Genomic DNA, 19,414 nt, shown 5'->3' with positions numbered 1-19,414 from the left:
TTTAGAAATTTCCCTAAATGTAAACAAATATGGCCAACTGACATTGACGAATTTTTAGTCTATGTCAGTTGATCTACTAGTGATGCGACAAAATCTCTCGTTAATCGCAATTCTGTAAATGTCATGTACTACGGACGGACTTCAACAGACGATTATTCATCATCAAATGATTAGACATCATTTTCAAAGATCGTTTGTATAATTATTAATATGATTGATGTTGAGATCAGTAATGTGATCGTCAAAATAGGATCTCCTTAATCAAAGAAATTTTAATTTTCCCTTTTTTATTTGTTAAGGAAATATAATTTAAATTATACTGTGGGTCTAGACAAAGTGCACAATAAAATCATATATAGCCTGACCAGGAACATAAAAACCCTCGCCATGTTGCGGAAAACTAATGGTACTAATTTCTTTTAATGGCAACAGTAACTGAAAACTTCATTGATATGTCACCTTGCATGTCAGTCTATTGCTGTCAAAGTGTAAACAAACTTTATTTTAAATGTGCGCAATTGATTTTGTAAATGAAATTGCTAAAATCTTTTTATAGTCGTGAAAGAAAAGTGGTTCACAATGTGTTAAAGTATTTGTCGAAGAGAAATACTAAGGGTTCGGACAATATTTTCATTGAATAATGTTTCCAACAAAGGTTGTCAAATTGACTGACATGTTTATCGTATAGTACAGTCCACTATGAAAATTAGCTGTGGTTTGTTTCAACTAACTATTTTAAAGTTTTTTGTCACTTTCTAAGTGTTGAATTTTATGGAATTGGGAAAGAAGTACCGAGTTTGAAGCGTTCATGAGCAGACATTGCAGTTGAATATTCAAGTTCTGAATTTGATTATTGATGAATAATAAAATAAATCCTACTAGCTCGATTGATGGTTTCATTTAATTTATTTAAACCAGGTTACCTATAATAATATTTTTTCGTTAATTTATGAAAATATCAAATTAGCCCGTAATCCTGAATCCTGATACATAAAGTTAGCCTATTAATTTAACACAGGTACGACTGTACTCAGTGTTGCACTATCAAATGCAATTGACGCGCCTCTATGCCAGGGTTTTTATGTTCCTGGTCAGGCTATACCAGTTGAAAAGTGGTCGAAAGACCTTTTCTATGTGACACTCGTCGGTATAATAAAGCTGAATTCAAAGACTTCTTCGCAAAGTGTGTCGTTGCATTCAATGAAGAAAAAATACCTACTTTGTTGAATATAACCGTTTATATTTTATTTTAAATTAATATTATCAAAGTAATTGGTAATTGAAATAATTGAATACTTGAAATAAAATCGATAAAATTTACAGATTATTATCTATGAATATTGTCTATGACTTACAGATTTTCCAGAGATAGGACCTAAATTTAAACGTCAAATGTCGATTTGACATTTTAACATGAAGCAAAAATTTTCACCATCCAAATATTTTGTTAAAATATTTATTTTCAATGTTAGATTTCATATTTGTTTCATCATGAGAATAAAGTTGGTTTCATGAGCTTGTGAAATAATGTGTATGATATTAAGAAAACGTGAGTATTATAGTGTAATTGTGTGCAGAAGTGTTTGTTTACATCGATGGAAATTTCTAAAGAATTTAGGATTAAATGTATACTTAAAATGGAACCGAGTTTTGATCTCCATGAACAGTAGCTTAACATCTTATTTTATGTACTTAGGATAAGGGTTTGTTTACCTTGATCAGCTGGAAGGTAGCGGACCGCAGTTGTAGCCCTTCATGTAAAGCTTGTTCTAAATGAGGCAGGTAGTGCGTTCGGACTGCTTTTTCCCTCGTCAACGAACACAGAGGGAACGATCTGACCACCGTCTGTTCGCAGGCTGGAACAAATAGAACGATAAGCGGATGGCAATATACAGAAGACCATATGCTCAGTAACCGAATGAAGAATGGTTGGTGAGTAATAACGCGCTTTCTGCCCGCAGCAGAAAGGCTCGCAGCGCCGGGCCCGCAATCTAGACCCTACTCGTGTGTCAATAGAGTTGAGTATCACTCACCGAAGGGGTCGGTAAGCGTGCCCTTGAACGCAAGGCAGTAGTTGGTGAGCTTCTGACGGCAGCAGGCAATAGAAAGACTCGCAGCGCCGTGCCTTAAATTCAGACCCTACTTGTGTATCAATAAGGTCGAGAACCACTAACCGAAGGGGTCAGTGGGCGTGCCCTTGAACACTAGGCGATAGTTGGTGTGGAACAATGCTCTTTCTGCCGGCAGCAGGCGCTAGGAATCTAGACCTTACTCGTGTGTCAATAAAGTCAAGTATCGCTCACCGAAGAGGTCGGTAGGCGTGCCCTTGAACGCAAGGCAGTAGTTGGTGAGCTTCTGACGGCAGCAGGCACTAGAAAGGCTCGCAGCGCCGTGCCTTAAATCCAGACCCTACTGGTGTGTTAATAAAGCTGAGTATCACTCACCGAAGGGGTCAGTAGGCGTGCCCTTGAACACTAGCTGGTAGTTAGTAAGGAACTGAGCTTCTTCTACCAGCATCAGCGGCGCGGACTAACCATCGAGTACCGGGAAGGCTCAAAGAGCCGGACCCGCAATCCAGACCCTACTTGTGTGTCAATAAGGTCGAGAACCACTTACCGAAGGGGTCAGTGGGCGTGCCCTTGAACACTAGGCGATAGTTGGTGTGGAACAATGCTCTTTCTGCCGGCAGCAGGCGCTAGGAATCTAGACTTTACTCGTGTGTCAATAAAGTCAAGTATCGCTCACCGAAGGGGTCAGTAGGCGTGCCCTTGAACATGAGACGGTAGTTGGTAAGGAACCGAGCTTCTTCTACCAGCATCAGCGGCGCGGACTAACCATCGAGTACCGGGAAGGCTCAAAGAGCCGGGCCCGCAATCCAGACCCTACTTGTGTGTCAATAAGATCGAGTATCACTCACCGAAGGGGTCGGTAGGCGTGCCTTTGAACACGAGGCGGTAGTTGGTGAGGAACAGTGCACCCTCTGCCGGTAGCAGCAGTGCGGTACGAAGAAGACTCGCAGAGTTGGGCCCGCAATCCAGACCCTACTCATGTGTTAATAAAATCGAGTATCGCTCACCGAAGGGGTCAGTGGGCGTGCCCTTGAACACCAGCCGGTAGTTAGTGAGGAACAGAGCTCCTTCTACCAGGAGCAGCGGCGCGGACTAACCATCGGGTACCAGGAAGGCTCGCAGCGCCGTGCCTTAAATCCAGACCCTACTCGTGTGTCAATAGAGTTGAGTATCACTCACCGAAGGGGTCAGTGGGCGTGCCCTTGTACACCAGCCGGTAGTTAGTAAGGAACTGAGCTTCTTCTACCAGCATCAGCGGCGCGGACTAACCATCGGGTACCAGGAAGGCTCGCAGCGCCGTGCCATAAATTCAGACCCTACTTGTATGTCAATAGAGTTGAGAACCACTCACCGAAGGGGTCAGTGGGCGTGCCCTTGAACACTAGGCGATAGTTGGTGAGAAACAGTGCACCCTCTGCCGGCAGCAGCGGCGCGGTACGAAGAAGGCTCGCAGCGCCGGTCCCATAATTAGGACTCTAATTGTGTGACAATAGAGTTGAGTATCACTCACCGAAGGGGTCAGTGGGCGTGCCCTTGAACACTAGGCGGTAGTTGGTGAGGAACAGAGCGCCTTCTGCCGGTAGCAGCGGCGCGGGCCGGCCATCTGGTACCAGGAAAGCTCGTAGCGCTGGTCCCGCTAATGCTTCGCCCGGTACCAGCGTCGGGGCTACTATTCGAGGCTGCAACAATACACAATTACAATAGGCGTTTACCCTATGGCTGGTAGGGCAAAAAAAGAATGAGACATGTATAGGCTCCTTAAGAGCATTTGACGATTTGCAAGTACTAATTTAATTAGTCTAAACAAATAAAGATAATTTTGATTTTGATTTTTTGATTTTCCCTTCAAATAATGAATAGTTCCCATACACAAATTTTCAATACGAACACAAATTCTGGCACAATGAGTCTCCTATTCACGCTCAACTAATTCCTTAACCGCTGGGAAGGTTTTTGTATAATGTGATAGTTATTATCTTTTAGAATCTACGTATATTTCCAATTGAGTTTGCGACCAGATGACGTCATGTAAAATTTACCTTTGGTACGCTGAAGGGGATCATATGACCGTACCCGCTGTCTACGAAAACCTTATGTGGACCAAGAGCACGCGTGGCGTAATAATAAACCTCACTTAGTATTTCTGTCAATTGACTAGGGTGTCTACCGACTTATTGTAATGATAAAGAGTTAACATTTACACTAGCACAGGGATGGCGAACCAATGGCACGCGCCACAATATTTAGGGCACTCCACCAATGACCACAAAATTAACTATGAAATAAAATAGCAAATAATTGTTTTGAACCCTCCCTCATCTATTGTGCCACATCAGTTGGCGCCATTGTAGAGTAAGGTGCTATAATGCTGTCATTCGCCAGTGGAGCCACTTGTACGATGCTCCCTCATTGATAGCATTTTAAGTGGCACGTCTACGACTACATCAAAATTGTTTTTGAAAAGTGGCACGTTGCTACATAAAGGTTCGCCATCCCTGCACTAGCAAGATATCGAAGCGTACCTTTTGAACAGGCGGCAACCGCCGGCTCTCCCTCGCTACGGCATCCAGAGTTTCCAGGTGCATATGCACCACTCCCGGCACCATCTGATGTAAACAGCGAACGTGTTCTGCCGTCACGCCGCCTTCCGTACACACCTACGATAAATAATAAATAATAGCGTTAAATAATGTCGAGGGCTCGAGGACAAATATATTTTTTTTATTCTTCGTCGATTCGCTTGTCAAAGCTCCTACAGAGTTTTACTTGAACAGATCTAAAGTCCATTTTTTTAATTGCCAGATATCTTTCTCTCAAACACAAAAAAACGTTCCAGGGTTTTATCAAGACGGCGAATTTTCCGTAAGTATAGAAAAAGATTACAAGTCTGTGCCTTTTATTCGTAAGTGAAAAAAGATGTGATTTGATTTGCCTTTCACATAATAATCTCATTAAATTACAGGTCTGATGTATGCCTGTATGTCTGCATGATGTATGGGAGCGGCACCAGGAGGGACGTGACATATCTTACAAGCAGAGTAAATACAAATGAGTAGGTCATCTTCATAGAAACTCACCGAGCGCGGTTTGTATGTGAGCGCGCCAATATACGTATGCGGCGCGCACGCACACACTGACAAAATTCGGCGCACCTCACCGCTAATCACCACTAAATTTTGTCAGTGTGTGCGTGCGCGCCGCATACGTATATTGGCGCGCTCACATACAAACCGCGCCCGTGCGTTCCTATGAAGATGACCTACTCATTTGTATTTACTCTGATACAAGTCTTAAGAACGTCAAATCTCGCCGACATTTGACGTCACAAAAACACTGACTCACTTATTCGCTAGACTTGAATCTAAAAATGTCTTACTTTCACGGTTTTATGAAATTTTTCGGGTCTTTGCCATATATTTAACAAATTAATATTACGATACTCACTTTGTCCACAAACCGGGAGACCATCCTGATGACGTTGTTTCCCGCCTCGCCCGGATCCGCCTCCTCGAAGCCCGATTCGGCGTCCGCACTGTCTGACTCCGCCACACTGTCAAAACAATTTCATTTTATAAGTAACTCAACAACTCAACCGAGATTTCTCAAAATAAATTAACAACTGATGCTTGCATATTGACAAGAGCCTACTGCGTATCCTTGTACACTTCCCAATTGGAAAGCAGGTGAACAGTCATATAGCTACAGTTGAACAGCAAATAAACAGTCTCATGTAACTAAATTCAAACCACAACTAAACTACAAGGTGGGTAGTTGGCACTTGACACCAATATCCAAGACGCAACTTTATCCTGATGACGTCATAGTCCCCATTGCCATACAAACTCTTTGAGTCGCGTTTTGACAGGTCATAAAAAATATGTCAACTGACTAATGTGTCTATTCAAGCCCCTCCTGTTTCGCATGGACCCTGAGCACTTAGCCAGAGTACCTGCAATCGACGTGCCCTCTGCCTGCTCTCCAAAATACAATGAAATCTTTCTGATTAGTGTATGCTAAGAGTTCTTATGAGATTATCGTTCAATCTTCCTTGTCTTTTTTGTATGGAAAAGAGTGGTAGTGGCCCTAAATAGGTTGCGGATTATCCACTACCCTAGTATAGGTATTCGGATTGCAAAAATATGACGCTCACCTATTCGTAATACTATTGCTTGCTCTGTCATCTGACGTCAGCGCGGCAACCGGCGCTTTCTAGCGGCAGAAGTAGATACACCATCCGATTGGCGTAGTTTATCGCTTGACTGTGCTTCAACTTGCTAAGAGTGTGTCTCCCTCTCACCTGTTAGTAATACTATTGCTTGCTCTGTCATCTGACGTCAGCGCGGCGACCGGCGCTCTCTAGCGGCAGAAGTAGATACACCATCCGATTGGCGTAGTTTATCGCTTGACTGTGCTTCAACTTGCTAAGAGTGTGTCTCCCTCTCACCTGTTAGTAATACTATTGCTTGCTCTGTCATCGTCGCCTCTGACGTCAGCGCGGCGACCGGCGCACTCTAGAGGCAGAAGTAGATACAGCATCTGGTTGGCGTAGTGTATCGCTTGCTTCACCAACGTGCTAAGAGTGTGTCTCTCTCTCACCTGTTAGTAATACTATTGCTTGCTCTGTCATCGTCTCCTCTGACGTCAGCACGGCGGCCGGCGCCTTCTAGCGGCAGAAGTAGATACACCATCTGGTTGGCGTAGTGTATCGCTTGCTTCACCAACTTGCTAAGAGTGTGTCTCTCTCTCACCTGTTAGTAATACTATTGCTTGCTCTGTCATCGTCGCCTCTGACGTCAGCGCGGCGGCCGGCGCCCTTTAGCGGCAAAAGAAGATACACTATCCGATTGGCGTAGTATATCGCCTGACTGTGCTTCAACTTGCTAAGATTTTGTGTCTCCCTCTCACCTGTTAGTAATACTATTGCTTGCTCTGTCATCGTCTCCTCTGACGTCAGCGCGGCGGCCGGCGCCCTCTAGCGGCAGAAGTAGATACACCATCCGGTTGGCGTAGTGTATCGCTTGCTTCACCAACTTGCTAAGAGTGTCTCTCTCTCACCTGTTAGTAATACTATTGCTTGCTCTGTCATCGTCGCCTCTGACGTCAGCGCGGCGGCCGGCACCCTCTAGCGGCAGAAGTAGATACAGCATCTGGTTGGCGTAGTGTATCGCTTGCTTCACCAACTTGCTAAGAGTTTGTCTCTCTCTCACCTGTTAGTAATACTATTGCTTGCTCTGTCATCGTCTCCTCTGACGTCAGCGCGGCGGCCGGCGCTCTCTAGCGGCAGAAGATACACCATCCGGTTGGCGTAGTGTATCGCTTGCTTCACCAACTTGCTAAGAGTGTGTCTCTCTCTCACCTGTTAGTAATACTATTGCTTGCTCTGTCATCGTCGCCTCTGACGTCAGCGCGGCGACCGGCGCTCTCTAGCGGCAGAAGTAGATACAGCATCTGGTTGGCGTAGTGTATCGCTTGCTTCACCAACTTGCTAAGAGTGTGTCTCTCTCTCACCTGTTAGTAATACTATTGTTTGCTCTGTCATCATCGCTCTGACGTCAGCGCGGCGGCCGGCGCCTTCTAACGGCAGCAGAAGATACACCATCCGGTTGGCGTAGTGTATCGCTTGCTTCACCAACTTGCTAAGAGTGTGTCTCTCTCTCACCTGTTAGTAATACTATTGCTTGCTCTGTCATCGTCTCCTCTGACGTCAGCGCGGCGGCCGGCGCCCTCTAGCGGCAGAAGTAGATACACCATCCGGTTGGCGTAGTGTATCGCTTGCTTCACCAACTTGCTTAGAGTGTGTCTCTCTCTCACCTGTTAGTAATACTATTGCTTGCTCTGTCATCGTCGCCTCTGACGTCAGCGCGGCGGCCGGCACCCTCTAGCGGCAGAAGGAGATACACCATCCGGTTGGCGTAGTGTATCGCTTGGCTGTATAATGTGGACTCTTCGCTTGCTATAAGTTCTTTTTGTTTTTCTGAGGACAAAGGCAATTTGGTGATGGTTTTGTTTGTTGCTGCCAGCATTATTTTATGGTGAGGAATTGAGGATATTATATCTTTTTTGTGTATTGAAGTGCAAGTTTAATATACATATTTATATGTTACCTGGAGGTAGGGTAGGCCACAGTCTCATTTGTTCCGCTGCAATCTCTAACGCGCTGGGCTCTTGCGCTTTCAGTAGAGATATGTAGTCGTCGTCGTCCCTACGATAAATAGTTCCCATTATTATCATATTAATTATACGTACTTTAATAGATATGTTCACATCATCATTTCATCCAATAGCCACTACTAGACATAAGCCAATGTCACAAAGCCCGGTCTTCCTTTTTACCAACGATCAAGGCTCGAAACCGGTTTGAAAAATAACGTTATTATTATGTCCTATAACGAACGGTTTTTGCATAAATTTCGTTCCGAGCGAAAACGATATTCATTTCCTTCTACATAAAATATAGATATAACGGTTAATTTTGGTAAAGGATGAAAACGTAACCGAGAACATGGTTCTGTAAAATAACGTTATAAATACCGGTTTCAAGGAACGAATTAACCGGTATCCGAACCTTACAAACGACAGCACATCAGACTATACATATTTGTTGCAAAACAGCATCTATTACAATTACATAAGGTTCATACCTGGGACTGGGCACCCTTTGATGGTGGGTAGGACTGGGCAGGTATAGCGCCTTGATGTCCCTTTGCACGTCCTGGTAGAACGCCGCCTCCCAGAACTGTTGGCTGGTCCATACTGGGTGCTCCTGTGATAATAACATATTTATTTTTCCTCATTCATTTTTGAAAGGTGAACAGAAAGGACTTGGACATAGAGAAAAGTGGCGTCATCTTTGGAGTCCAGTTGACCGATGTATTATAATAAAAACAGACTGAGTTTGAGTCCAGTGCAGTTCAGTGGCCGACTACAGCGCACAGCTCTAGCCATTAACAGATGACCGTGCTCAAGCGGTAGATATCCTGTACCACTGACGTGTTCGCTTACAATATGCACAGTTTCCGGCGGTAGGCAGTGGATAGAGGCAACATGGCCGTCGCTATGGAGTGCGTGGCCGACTGCAGTGCACAATTCTAGTGAATCTCAGATGACCGGGGGAAATCAAAGGGAATCAAAAGACACATACTATATTACTGACCTGTATGCACATGTACGCGTATTGTATGACCCCGGTGCACAGTTTTCTGCAGTAGGCAGTGGCTAGAGGCAGCATGGCCGCCGCTATGGAGTGCTCGTCCAGTGCAGTGGCCGACTGCAGTGCACAGTTCATCAGTCTGTAACAATTATTGTGAAAATTAACAAAAGTTTTAGGATTGCTGAAGTGACAGTGGTATGGACTCTGCTCTGGAAATTGTATGCCCTCAATGTATACCTCATTATGTTTCGTCCTTAAGTGTCAAAGCGCGGGGAACCCCCGCTAAATAACTTATCAAAAGAGAGATAACTAAAAAAGTTCAAGAAATTACACGTATTTCCCATTATTACTCGCATGGGTTTAAAAATTATATGTAGCAAATTGTGCCCAACCCATAAAAACGATGGCAACAAAATATAATGACCAGGAACTAACATTAACAAGCTGCTTTTACATAACATGGTGTAAACACTAGAATTGCGTGCTTATGTCATTGCCTACAGAATCATTGTAGCGGAAAAAAATCATTTTACATCACCCGTTTGTGATAAAATCACTTAGATATCATCAAATTGCCACTTCTCATGTGAGACGGCGTATTTATTCCAATGTAGGACCTCCGTAATTTCAGTTATTTTAGTTACTAGCTGGCAAAATGATCAAATTCCTAGTTTGCTGTACTGTGTTAGCCGCTGTGGTGATCGTTGTGAAGGGAATGGGAGATAATATGATTGTGAGATAGAATTTAATATTTTTTATTAAATAATTTGCATGTGGCAAGTGCCAATATGCGAAATCCAAAACTAGGAGACTAGGAGCCATTAAAATATGAGAATTTCAATCAGTGATTTTAACAACGAAATCATTATACAATGTTGGAATAGATACGAGAAGAAAACCTTTAGTCAACGGTGAAGCTTATTAGAATCTTTGTGGATGTTAAAAATTAACACAAAAAAATAACCACGTTTGTCATTCTGGCACAAAAATCTATCTGCATTATGTCATGGAAGTACACTATTACAACCCGATAGAGCTAAATGCGCACCTCGCTGGAATGCGACTCTCATTCCCACTTGCCCGCATAACTCCCCGCGTTGGCCTCGTCCTTACAAGAGCATCGATGTGACGTCACGGCTGCCGGGTGCGCAGTTCATACGACCCGCCTCATACACCCTCACGGCGGAGGTTTACTTAACCCATTGAGTTATAATGTACTACGTACTAGAGAAGACATGTCAACTAGACTGTTTCTGGCACGTAAATAGGTCCACGGACCGAAATCCAATTAGTATGTGCTCAGCGGTTGCTGTGACAACACGCTTGAGTGCAGTTTTGTTTTTTGAAATATGCCATCCTATAGACGAAAATACTTTTCAAATAACTCCAGATACATATTAAGTAAAAATAAAGGAATGACTTTTTACCATTAAGTTGTACATTTATGCACTTTAAAACACTAATTTAATTTTAATTTGTTAATTACAAGGCGTCACCGCGGCGGCAGCCATTTTACGAAAATTTCAAAGAATAAAAATCGCAGACTTGACACTGACGCATAAATTAGTATACGAAAGGAAGGTTAAATACAGCAATAAAAAGATTTTTTTAAAGATTATAAGCACTTTGTATTGCACAAATTACTAATAGTCCCGTCCAGCCCCTTGTGTTAAGCTAATAAGCTTGGGTTACGGGTGGGCTCACACAATAGTCGTGCGGCATCATGGATCAAACTTGTTTGAATCTCACTGCTGTTGTTCGTATGCGACTCGTTAGTTAGTAAATCACCCTAATTATTGACACCTAGCTCACGAGATAGGCTAAAATTATAATAATTGTACAGTGTGTCTGGTCACCAGTGTCCGACCCGTTAGGGCGCAGTAATATGATCAATTTAATCGACAAATCCAGTATTAAAAAATTATAGCTATTTTAATTTTTTTAGTTTCTGAGTCCGGATGGATTCATTTATTTACCAAATCTACCGATGTACAGGACCTATGAGTATAAAAGTGATTCGTTCGACAGCTGAAAAAGTAAGCAATACGTTGTCATCAAAAGCTTCCATTTAAATTTCTTAGAAACACTTGGTAAAAAAAATGATGCTTCTTTTTAGATTTTTCAATGTTACAAAAACTAGAAAGTTTTACATTTTTAGATGCACTAAGTCATTACCTAAAAACTGATATACCTTGGCTTTAAATCAACTAGTCTAGGTGCTAGCTACACAGGAGATGCAGCGGTGAAAAGGAGAGGTGGGAATAGTCCCGTAACTTCTACCTCACAGCTATTATACGTGTACTCAACCACTGAGATAGTTAACAATAGAGATGTAGGCAACTTATTATTATCTACACTATTAAATTTATTTATTTATATTTATTATAATCCACACAATATCTATTTCTACTTAACACATTTACTTATAATCACATACACCCTGCGATGCGTACTAGTTTGTCGATATCGGTATCGATACGCGTATCGACCTTTCGGCCGGACTAGTTCCGCGTCGTACATAAGCGTTATATACCTGCCGAGCGCACGGCGGCGCCCGCGCGTCCCCCCGCCAGTCGGATTCCTGCTACGACGCGAAGCGCACGCCGCTCTTACTAACCGCTTTAACTATCGATCTGTTATTTGCTCATATACTTCTACTTTCGCTTATATACTTCCTTCCTATTGACTTTCTGTGCTTTATGGAACTATTTTCCGCGTGTGTATGTGCTCTTCTTATTCTATTGTGCCTTCTGAACTATATACATTGTGCTGAGAACATTGTGGATGTACAATATAGCATTTAAACCGTGAGTTGCATTTATTTACGAGCATCACCTATCTCACCACACCTAAACTGGTGACCCCGAGTTGAACATGGAGAAAGAATTTCAAGACGCACAAGGTGCCGCGGACTTTGGACCCACCGAACAAAATGGCGCCACGACCCGACCAAACTCAACGGAAATTTACAAAGTCGCCGTTCGAGTACCGCCGTTTTGGCCAGAGGAGCCCGAAATATGGTTTGCGCAGGTGGAAGGACAGTTTTCTATAAGTGGAATAACGGCAGACGCGACCAAGTTCAATTATGTCATAAGCCAGCTCGACAACAAGTACTCCCGTGAGGTGAAAGACATAATAATAAACCCACCAGCCACAGATAAGTACGGAAAATTGAAAGCGGAATTGATCAAACGCCTAACCGCTTCGAACGAAAAAAAATTAAAGCAGTTGATGATGCACGAGGAACTGGGGGACCGTAAGCCGTCCCAATTCCTCCGCCATCTAAAAAGCCTCGCCGGCGTGGACGTCCCAGATGACTTCCTAAAAACAATCTGGATCAGCAGACTACCACACGGTGTGCAGACAGTGCTGGCAGGTCAACCATCGCACACAAGTATCGATGATCTCGCCGACCTCGCAGACCGCGTGAACGATCTCGCCACTTCAACGCCCAGAGTTGCCGCTGTTAGTGATGTGACACCCAACGTTTTTATCGACCTCAAAAACGAAATTGCGGAACTCAGACGACAATTCCAAAACATGGCTTCAGGAAGAAACAGCAGAGCTCAAAATCGATCGACGCATAATTCCAACAGCAGATCGTCGTCTAGGCAGCGCTCAGACTCCAGCTACCGGAAGTACCCGCTGTGTTGGTTTCATGGTAAATTCGGAGAAAAGGCGAAGAAATGCGTGCGCCCCTGTGACTACAAGGCGGGAAATGCAACGGGCAGTCGATAATGGCGACTGACGATTGCCCACCAACTTCTGGTCGCCTATTCATCACCGATCGTACTACGAAGACGCAATTCCTGGTCGACACCGGAAGCGACCTCTGTGTCTTCCCTCGATCGGCCCTTCAAGATCGTCGTGCCAAGACCAACTTCAGTTTGTGTGCTGCCAATGGTTCGGACATTGCAACGTATGGTTATATACATTTTAATTTAGATTTTGGCCTACGTAGAATTTTTAACTGGCGTTTTGTAGTAGCTGATGTTTCTAAGCCCATAATAGGAGTAGACTTTTTAAATTTTTATCACCTTATTGTAGATTGTCGCAATAAGCGCTTGATTGATAACACTACTTCAATAGCAACAGTTGCAACTTTTGCCATATGTAAAAATGTGCATTCTGTAAAGGTTTCGACTGGCGAAACTCGATATCACACAATTCTTGCCGAATTCCCTGACATAACTCGACCAGCTGGTACACATCGCACTACACCACACAACACTGTACACCACATACGCACGACTCCAGGCCCACCAGTTTCATCTTCCCCCCGCCGTCTAGCTCCGGACAAACTAAAAATTGCCCGCCAAGAATTTGAAGCTATGCTAGCTAATGGCACAGCTCGACCCTCAGAGAGCCCGTGGTCATCACCCCTGCACCTAGCGCCAAAGAAAGACAACAGCTGGCGCCCCTGCGGCGATTATAGGATGCTGAACGCCCGCACAGTGCCTGATAGATATCCAATCAGGCACCTCCACGACTTCGCCCACAGTATAGCAGGTTGTAAAGTCTTCAGTACACTCGATCTCGTCAAGGCTTACAATCAAATCCCAGTCAGCCCTGACGATATCCCAAAGACTGCAATTACCACACCCTTTGGACTCTTCGAATTTCCGTTCATGACGTTCGGTCTTAGGAACGCTGGACAGACATTCCAAAGGTTTGTGGATGAGTTGACCCGGGGACTCGATTTCGTTTACTCGTTCCTTGACGATTTCCTGATCTTCTCTAGAAGTGAAGCCGAACACGAAGAGCACTTGCGCAGAATCTTCTCCAGGCTGCAGGAGTACGGCATGCTTGTGAACACGGCGAAGTGCGTCTTCGGGGCACCTGAGGTAACCTTTCTAGGCTATTCTATCTCGGAGAAGGGCACTAGGCCGTTAGACTCAAAAGTGCAGGCCATTAGGGATTTTCCAGCCCCTACCAACGTGAGACAATTAAGGCGATTCCTGGGTATGCTTAATTTTTACCGGAGATTTCTTCCGCAGGCTGCCCAAATACAAGCTCCATTGCATGCTCTTTTGACAGGCTCGTTAAAAGGATCACACCCCATCAACCTGGCGGGAGATACACTAGCCGCATTCGAAGCTTGCAAGGAAAGCCTCTCTCACGCTGCGTTACTAGCCCATCCCAGCTGTTCAGCCAAGCTCGCGCTAGTCACTGACGCATCAGACAAGGCGTTAGGCGCAGTGCTCCAGCAGCGTAATGACGACGGCGAATGGGAACCCTTAGCTTTTTTCTCCCGGAAATTAAGCCCATCACAGGTAAAATACTCGCCCTACGACCGCGAATTATTAGCCATTTACGAGGCGATCAAATATTTTAGACACATGCTCGAGGCCCGACATTTCACTGTGTACACGGACCATAAGCCGATCAGTTTTGCTTTTCACGAAAGGAAAACCAACTGTTCGCCTAGGCAGTTTAGACACCTAGACTTTATCGCTCAATTCACGACCGATATACGACATATATCAGGCAAAGACAATGTCGTCGCCGATACCCTATCGCGTATCGATGAGTTGAGCGAACCAGTCAACCTCGAGTCATTAGCCCAAGCCCAAGCCTCAGATCCGGAACTCCGAACTTTAATAGACGGAGGTTCATCTCTGCGCTTAGAAAAGCGACAAGTACCTGGAAGTTGTAATACCTTGTACTGCGATGTCAGCACACCAACTCCCAGGCCTTTTGTTACATCTTTTTTCCGCAGGCAAGTATTTAATAGCCTCCACTCATTGAGCCACCCTGGCGCCAACGCTTCGGCAAAATTGGTTGCAGAACGCTTCGTCTGGCCGGGCGTCAGAAAGGACTGCAGAGATTGGGCTCGTGCTTGCCTCCAATGTCAACGTGCCAAAGTTACCAGACACGTCAATGCTCCAGTCGGTACGTACCACCTACCACGCGCGAGATTCAAGCACATTCACATGGATCTCATTGGCCCACTCCCGCTGTCGCAAGGCTATCGGTACTGCTTAACTGCCATTGATCGCTTTACGCGATGGCCAGAGGCAATACCGATAGAAGACATTACAGCGGAGACCGTATCAAAGGCCTTGTTATCAGGCTGGATCTCGAGATTCGGCTGCCCAACAGACATAACGACTGACAGAGGGCGTCAATTCGAGTCTTGCTTGTTTCAATGTCTGTCTCGAATGGCAGGATTTGAACACAAGCGAACGACAGCATATCACCCGGCGTGCAACGGCCTAGTCGAGCGTTTCCACAGGCAACTCAAAGCGGCAATAGTCTGCCACGCCGATAGCAGGTGGACTGAATCTCTCCCTTGGGTACTGCTGGGCGTGAGAACAGCATTCAAGGAAGATTTGCAGACTTCATCAGCCGAATTAGTGTACGGTGAGTCCTTAAGGCTTCCCGGCGAATTCTTTGAGCCGACTACTCCTGTGACGACCGATATGTCAGAATTCATCGCTCGAATTCACAATTTCGCTGAAAAGCTACGCCCTGTTCCTACTTCTCGACACGGTGAGCCAAAGGTATTTGTTTATAAAGAATTGGCCACTAGTGACCATATCTTCCTTCGAGAAGATGCCTCACGTGGTTCACTAACTCCAGCATATTCAGGCCCACATAAAGTCCTGACAAGAGGCGACAAAGTTTTTAAAATAATACTCAATGGTAAGGAGGCCACGGTATCAATAAACCGTATCAAACCAGCCTTTTTACTGTCTGATGATAAAAGGGAACCGAATTTCGACAATGAACCCCCAACCATCATTCAACAAAAGGAATTCATTACACGATCTGGACGTCGTGTACAATTTCCGGACTATTATCGACCTTGACGGTCTCTGGAGGGGGGTGCTGTAGGCAACTTATTATTATCTACACTATTAAATTTATTTATTTATATTTATTATAATCCACACAATATCTATTTCTACTTAACACATTTACTTATAATCACATACACCCTGCGATGCGTACTAGTTTGTCGATATCGGTATCGATACGCGTATCGACCTTTCGGCCGGACTAGTTCCGCGTCGTACATAAGCGTTATATACCTGCCGAGCGCACGGCGGCGCCCGCGCGTCCCCCCGCCAGTCGGATTCCTGCTACGACGCGAAGCGCACGCCGCTCTTACTAACCGCTTTAACTATCGATCTGTTATTTGCTCATATACTTCTACTTTCGCTTATATACTTCCTTCCTATTGACTTTCTGTGCTTTATGGAACTATTTTCCGCGTGTGTATGTGCTCTTCTTATTCTATTGTGCCTTCTGAACTATATACATTGTGCTGAGAACATTGTGGATGTACAATATAGCATTTAAACCGTGAGTTGCATTTATTTACGAGCATCACCTATCTCACCACACCTAAAGAGACAATAAAATAACTTAAAGTTTCTGACTTTCAGTTATTTTATTGGTTCTGGAGTGAAGGCGTGGGTCATCCCTAGCTTTGTTCCTACCGTGACGAGTGGGAATTTTTCCAAAATCTCAAGATGGACTGACTGAAGATAGCAGGAAGACGCTGGGTGCAGGCCACTATCAACTGGGCGATGTAGAAATCATTAGAGGAGGCCTTTGTTCAGCAGTGGACGTCCAGTAGCTAAAATGATGATGACGATGTTTCCTTACAGTATCCAATTCAATAGGCAGAAACTAAACGTAAACGAAGTGTCGCCTCTGTAATGGTATCATTATCTATAACTCATAATATTTCATGCGCTGTTGGATGACAGTTTTAAACTAGAGATGGGTAATTTTTTTATCGAATTAGAAAATACCAGTTAACGATTCTCAAGGCGATTATCGATTACATTAGATTTTAATCGGGAAGAAAAATAATTAATGGCTTAAAAGCATCAGTATGAAGCCCATACGCACTTGTAACACAAGTAACACGATTAGCCTTAGTCCCCTCAGTTGTGAATTCGGAATCGCCAGTTGTAATTTTAAAATCGCATCACAGAGTGAAGTAACTAACACCAAAAAACGGCAGAGCGAAGTGATTTCGAATGTTTCAACTGCTACGTTTTGTCACTTGTCTAGGAGGGCTAATTTTAGTGTAAGGGAGGGGAGCTTAGATTACATTACAGGAAATAAAAGAAAATAATGTAAGTAGCTGAACCTTTTTGCTATTGAGCACCATGAAAATTTAACACAATTTAGCCGATTTGTTTATTTTCACAATCGTTTCACAATGTCTATGATGAGGCGACCGCAGGAACGTCACTATTCGTGCAATCCTATCAATGAAGTACGACATTTTCTGGTGCAGATTTTATCGCCATAAATTATGAAACTTGATAGTCATGGATTAGACTGACAGCTGTCCGTCAAATTCCCGCCCCGCACCCCGCACTGTACATATTTTGTTCGCGATGTCTGTTCTATACGTAGTAATATTACTTCAATGACTTAACCACAATAAAATTATATAATTTTAATGAATATGGACTGTTTCCCTTTGGCCAGGGTCCCGGCAGATGGTACGTGCTCAGCATCGCACAGTGCGATAACAACGACCAGTACGAGCAGCAGTACTTCATACAACGGAAGAAACTGACGCGGGACCAGGACTGCTACAACGCCAATATAAGTCTAAAGAATCCCTTAGACGAGACCTATGCCGTAAGTTAATCAAAGGCGATTATTGCTGTTACTAGCTTTTAACCGCGGATTCGCTTACGTGAATTTCGCTCTTGTCACAGAAATATAGTCTGCTACTTCAAAGAATTTTTAAAATGAGTTCAATAATTCCAGAGATTATTTATTTCAAATTCGCAAACTGTGTCTTTATCTTTATAATATTGATATTGAGATATAACAGTAAAGTAACAAAACTTATTCTCTCCTATTTGTCTTCCATGGAACGGCTCTGACTGATTAAATTAATAACTGCGCACTCAAATAATATTATAGCGGTAATCACTTTTAAACGAAATGACGAAAATATTTTAAGTTTATATGTGGCTCGAAGGACCACCTTTGTAATAAACATCAAGGTGTAATTTTAACCATTTTACATGTTGCACGTTGACAGCACACAAATGAGAGTTGTTAACAGAAATAGTACTCGTATAGTTCCGCCGTACGTCACAAATTTCATGATGGAAAGGTAATATACATTGAAATATGTTTGTCCTCGTGTTCCCAGATTCGCATAGATTTAACCAAGTGCGTGGACGGTGGCTGCAAGCCGTACCAAGTCCTAAGCGACGAAAGTTTCATCCATTTCTGCGAGAAATACGCGAAGGAAAACGTGGAAGAGGCGCTGAAAATGGCTGGCACTGACCCCCCAAAGTTCCCGTTAGATGCAGTAAGTACCTAATGCAAAAGATCCTGCACTACCTTATAGATGCAGAACTCTGCGGGGTTACTCCGAAAAACCTTATCCGAAGTTTCGAATGTTGCCATCCTCTCAGGCAAAGCGAAATGCCAGCATGAGCGACGATGCCAGATAGACCCGAAACTACGTGAACAGCGTTTCAGAGTAGCCCTGTTGAAGCGAATCATAATCGAAGGACGACTACAATAGTTTAATACCAGTCGCAGTGATGATAGGACTCCAGATGTCGCGGTGACATATCGCCTTCTGCTGCGTGTAATTTACAAGACTCCCTGCAAACTAGACTTTTAATCAGCTGATGTTGTGGTCGGCTGCCAATTCGTATGGAGAATCGGCCGATACAAAATCAGAGTAATGTGCGCACTTCCATACATTTTCACTGATTACTTGACCTTCACGGGTTGGGTTTTTATTGGCGGTCAATCTGTAGATCCTGGCTACACAGGAGTTGCAGCGGTGGGAACGATAGGTGGGAATAGTCCCGTTGATTAACAGCCCGACTAAACTATGAGCCGACAAAAAGTCTGTTGTCTGCAGGGAGTCTAAGACAACCGATGACTAAAAGAGGTACATATATTTTGCAGGGCACGTATTCAATCAACGAATACAAGTTCAACTACTGCCAGCTGCCGACTGACGGGGTGTACGGCAAGTTCGGGGCTACGGCGTACCTGATCAAGGACCAGCAGGAGGTCGGCTGCGTGACCTTCAACGTGGAGTTCCGCGAGATAGACGGCGCTTGCGACGGTGACGACGTGGATGAGGAGGATTGAGTTTATAGAATTGATAATACAAGTGTTTTAATGTGATTTTGAGTCTTATTTTGTCCCATTCTGAAGATAACAAAAAAGCATAGTTCGTTCATTC

At 44.0% G+C, this 19,414-nt stretch overlaps 2 protein-coding genes across 2 annotated transcripts in view; one reads left to right on the top strand and one right to left on the bottom strand.

Annotated features, from left to right (window-relative positions):
* Positions 1 to 19,414, bottom strand: part of LOC135081384 (myotubularin-related protein 5-like) — an 86,151-nt gene that overhangs the window by 33,922 nt on the left and 32,815 nt on the right. The window contains exons 12-21 of the mRNA XM_063976103.1: positions 9,223 to 9,358; positions 8,711 to 8,832; positions 8,174 to 8,271; positions 7,881 to 8,043; positions 7,426 to 7,554; positions 6,514 to 6,642; positions 5,514 to 5,619; positions 4,592 to 4,726; positions 3,580 to 3,748; positions 1,714 to 1,856 (exon numbers count right to left, since the gene is read on the bottom strand). Coding sequence (XP_063832173.1) covers positions 1,714 to 1,856; positions 3,580 to 3,748; positions 4,592 to 4,726; positions 5,514 to 5,619; positions 6,514 to 6,642; positions 7,426 to 7,554; positions 7,881 to 8,043; positions 8,174 to 8,271; positions 8,711 to 8,832; positions 9,223 to 9,358 — 1,330 coding nt within the window. The remainder of the gene's footprint in view (positions 1 to 1,713; positions 1,857 to 3,579; positions 3,749 to 4,591; positions 4,727 to 5,513; positions 5,620 to 6,513; positions 6,643 to 7,425; positions 7,555 to 7,880; positions 8,044 to 8,173; positions 8,272 to 8,710; positions 8,833 to 9,222; positions 9,359 to 19,414) is intronic.
* Positions 9,845 to 19,356, top strand: LOC135081114 (uncharacterized). Its single transcript, XM_063975857.1, has 4 exons — positions 9,845 to 9,952; positions 17,674 to 17,829; positions 18,356 to 18,517; positions 19,132 to 19,356. The coding sequence occupies exons 1-4, from the start codon at positions 9,875 to 9,877 to the stop codon at positions 19,318 to 19,320; spliced, it is 585 nt and encodes a 194-aa protein (XP_063831927.1). The 5' UTR covers positions 9,845 to 9,874; the 3' UTR covers positions 19,321 to 19,356.

The sequence above is a fragment of the Ostrinia nubilalis genome, chromosome 19 (genome assembly GCF_963855985.1).
Source record: "Ostrinia nubilalis chromosome 19, ilOstNubi1.1, whole genome shotgun sequence".
In the NCBI taxonomy this organism is placed as follows: domain Eukaryota; kingdom Metazoa; phylum Arthropoda; class Insecta; order Lepidoptera; family Crambidae; genus Ostrinia; species Ostrinia nubilalis.
Note: the sequence above shows the minus strand (reverse complement) of the source record. Positions and strands in the feature narration are given on the sequence as shown.

Coding starts and splice junctions, on each gene's coding strand:
- LOC135081114 (XM_063975857.1), top strand. CDS start 9,875: ATGATCAAATTCCTAGTTTGCTGTACTGTGTTAGCCGCTGTGGTGATC. Junction 9,953..17,673: donor GAATGGGAGATAATATGATT/GTGAGATAGAAT, acceptor CCCTTTGGCCAG/GGTCCCGGCAGATGGTACGT. Junction 17,830..18,355: donor CCTTAGACGAGACCTATGCC/GTAAGTTAATCA, acceptor TCGTGTTCCCAG/ATTCGCATAGATTTAACCAA.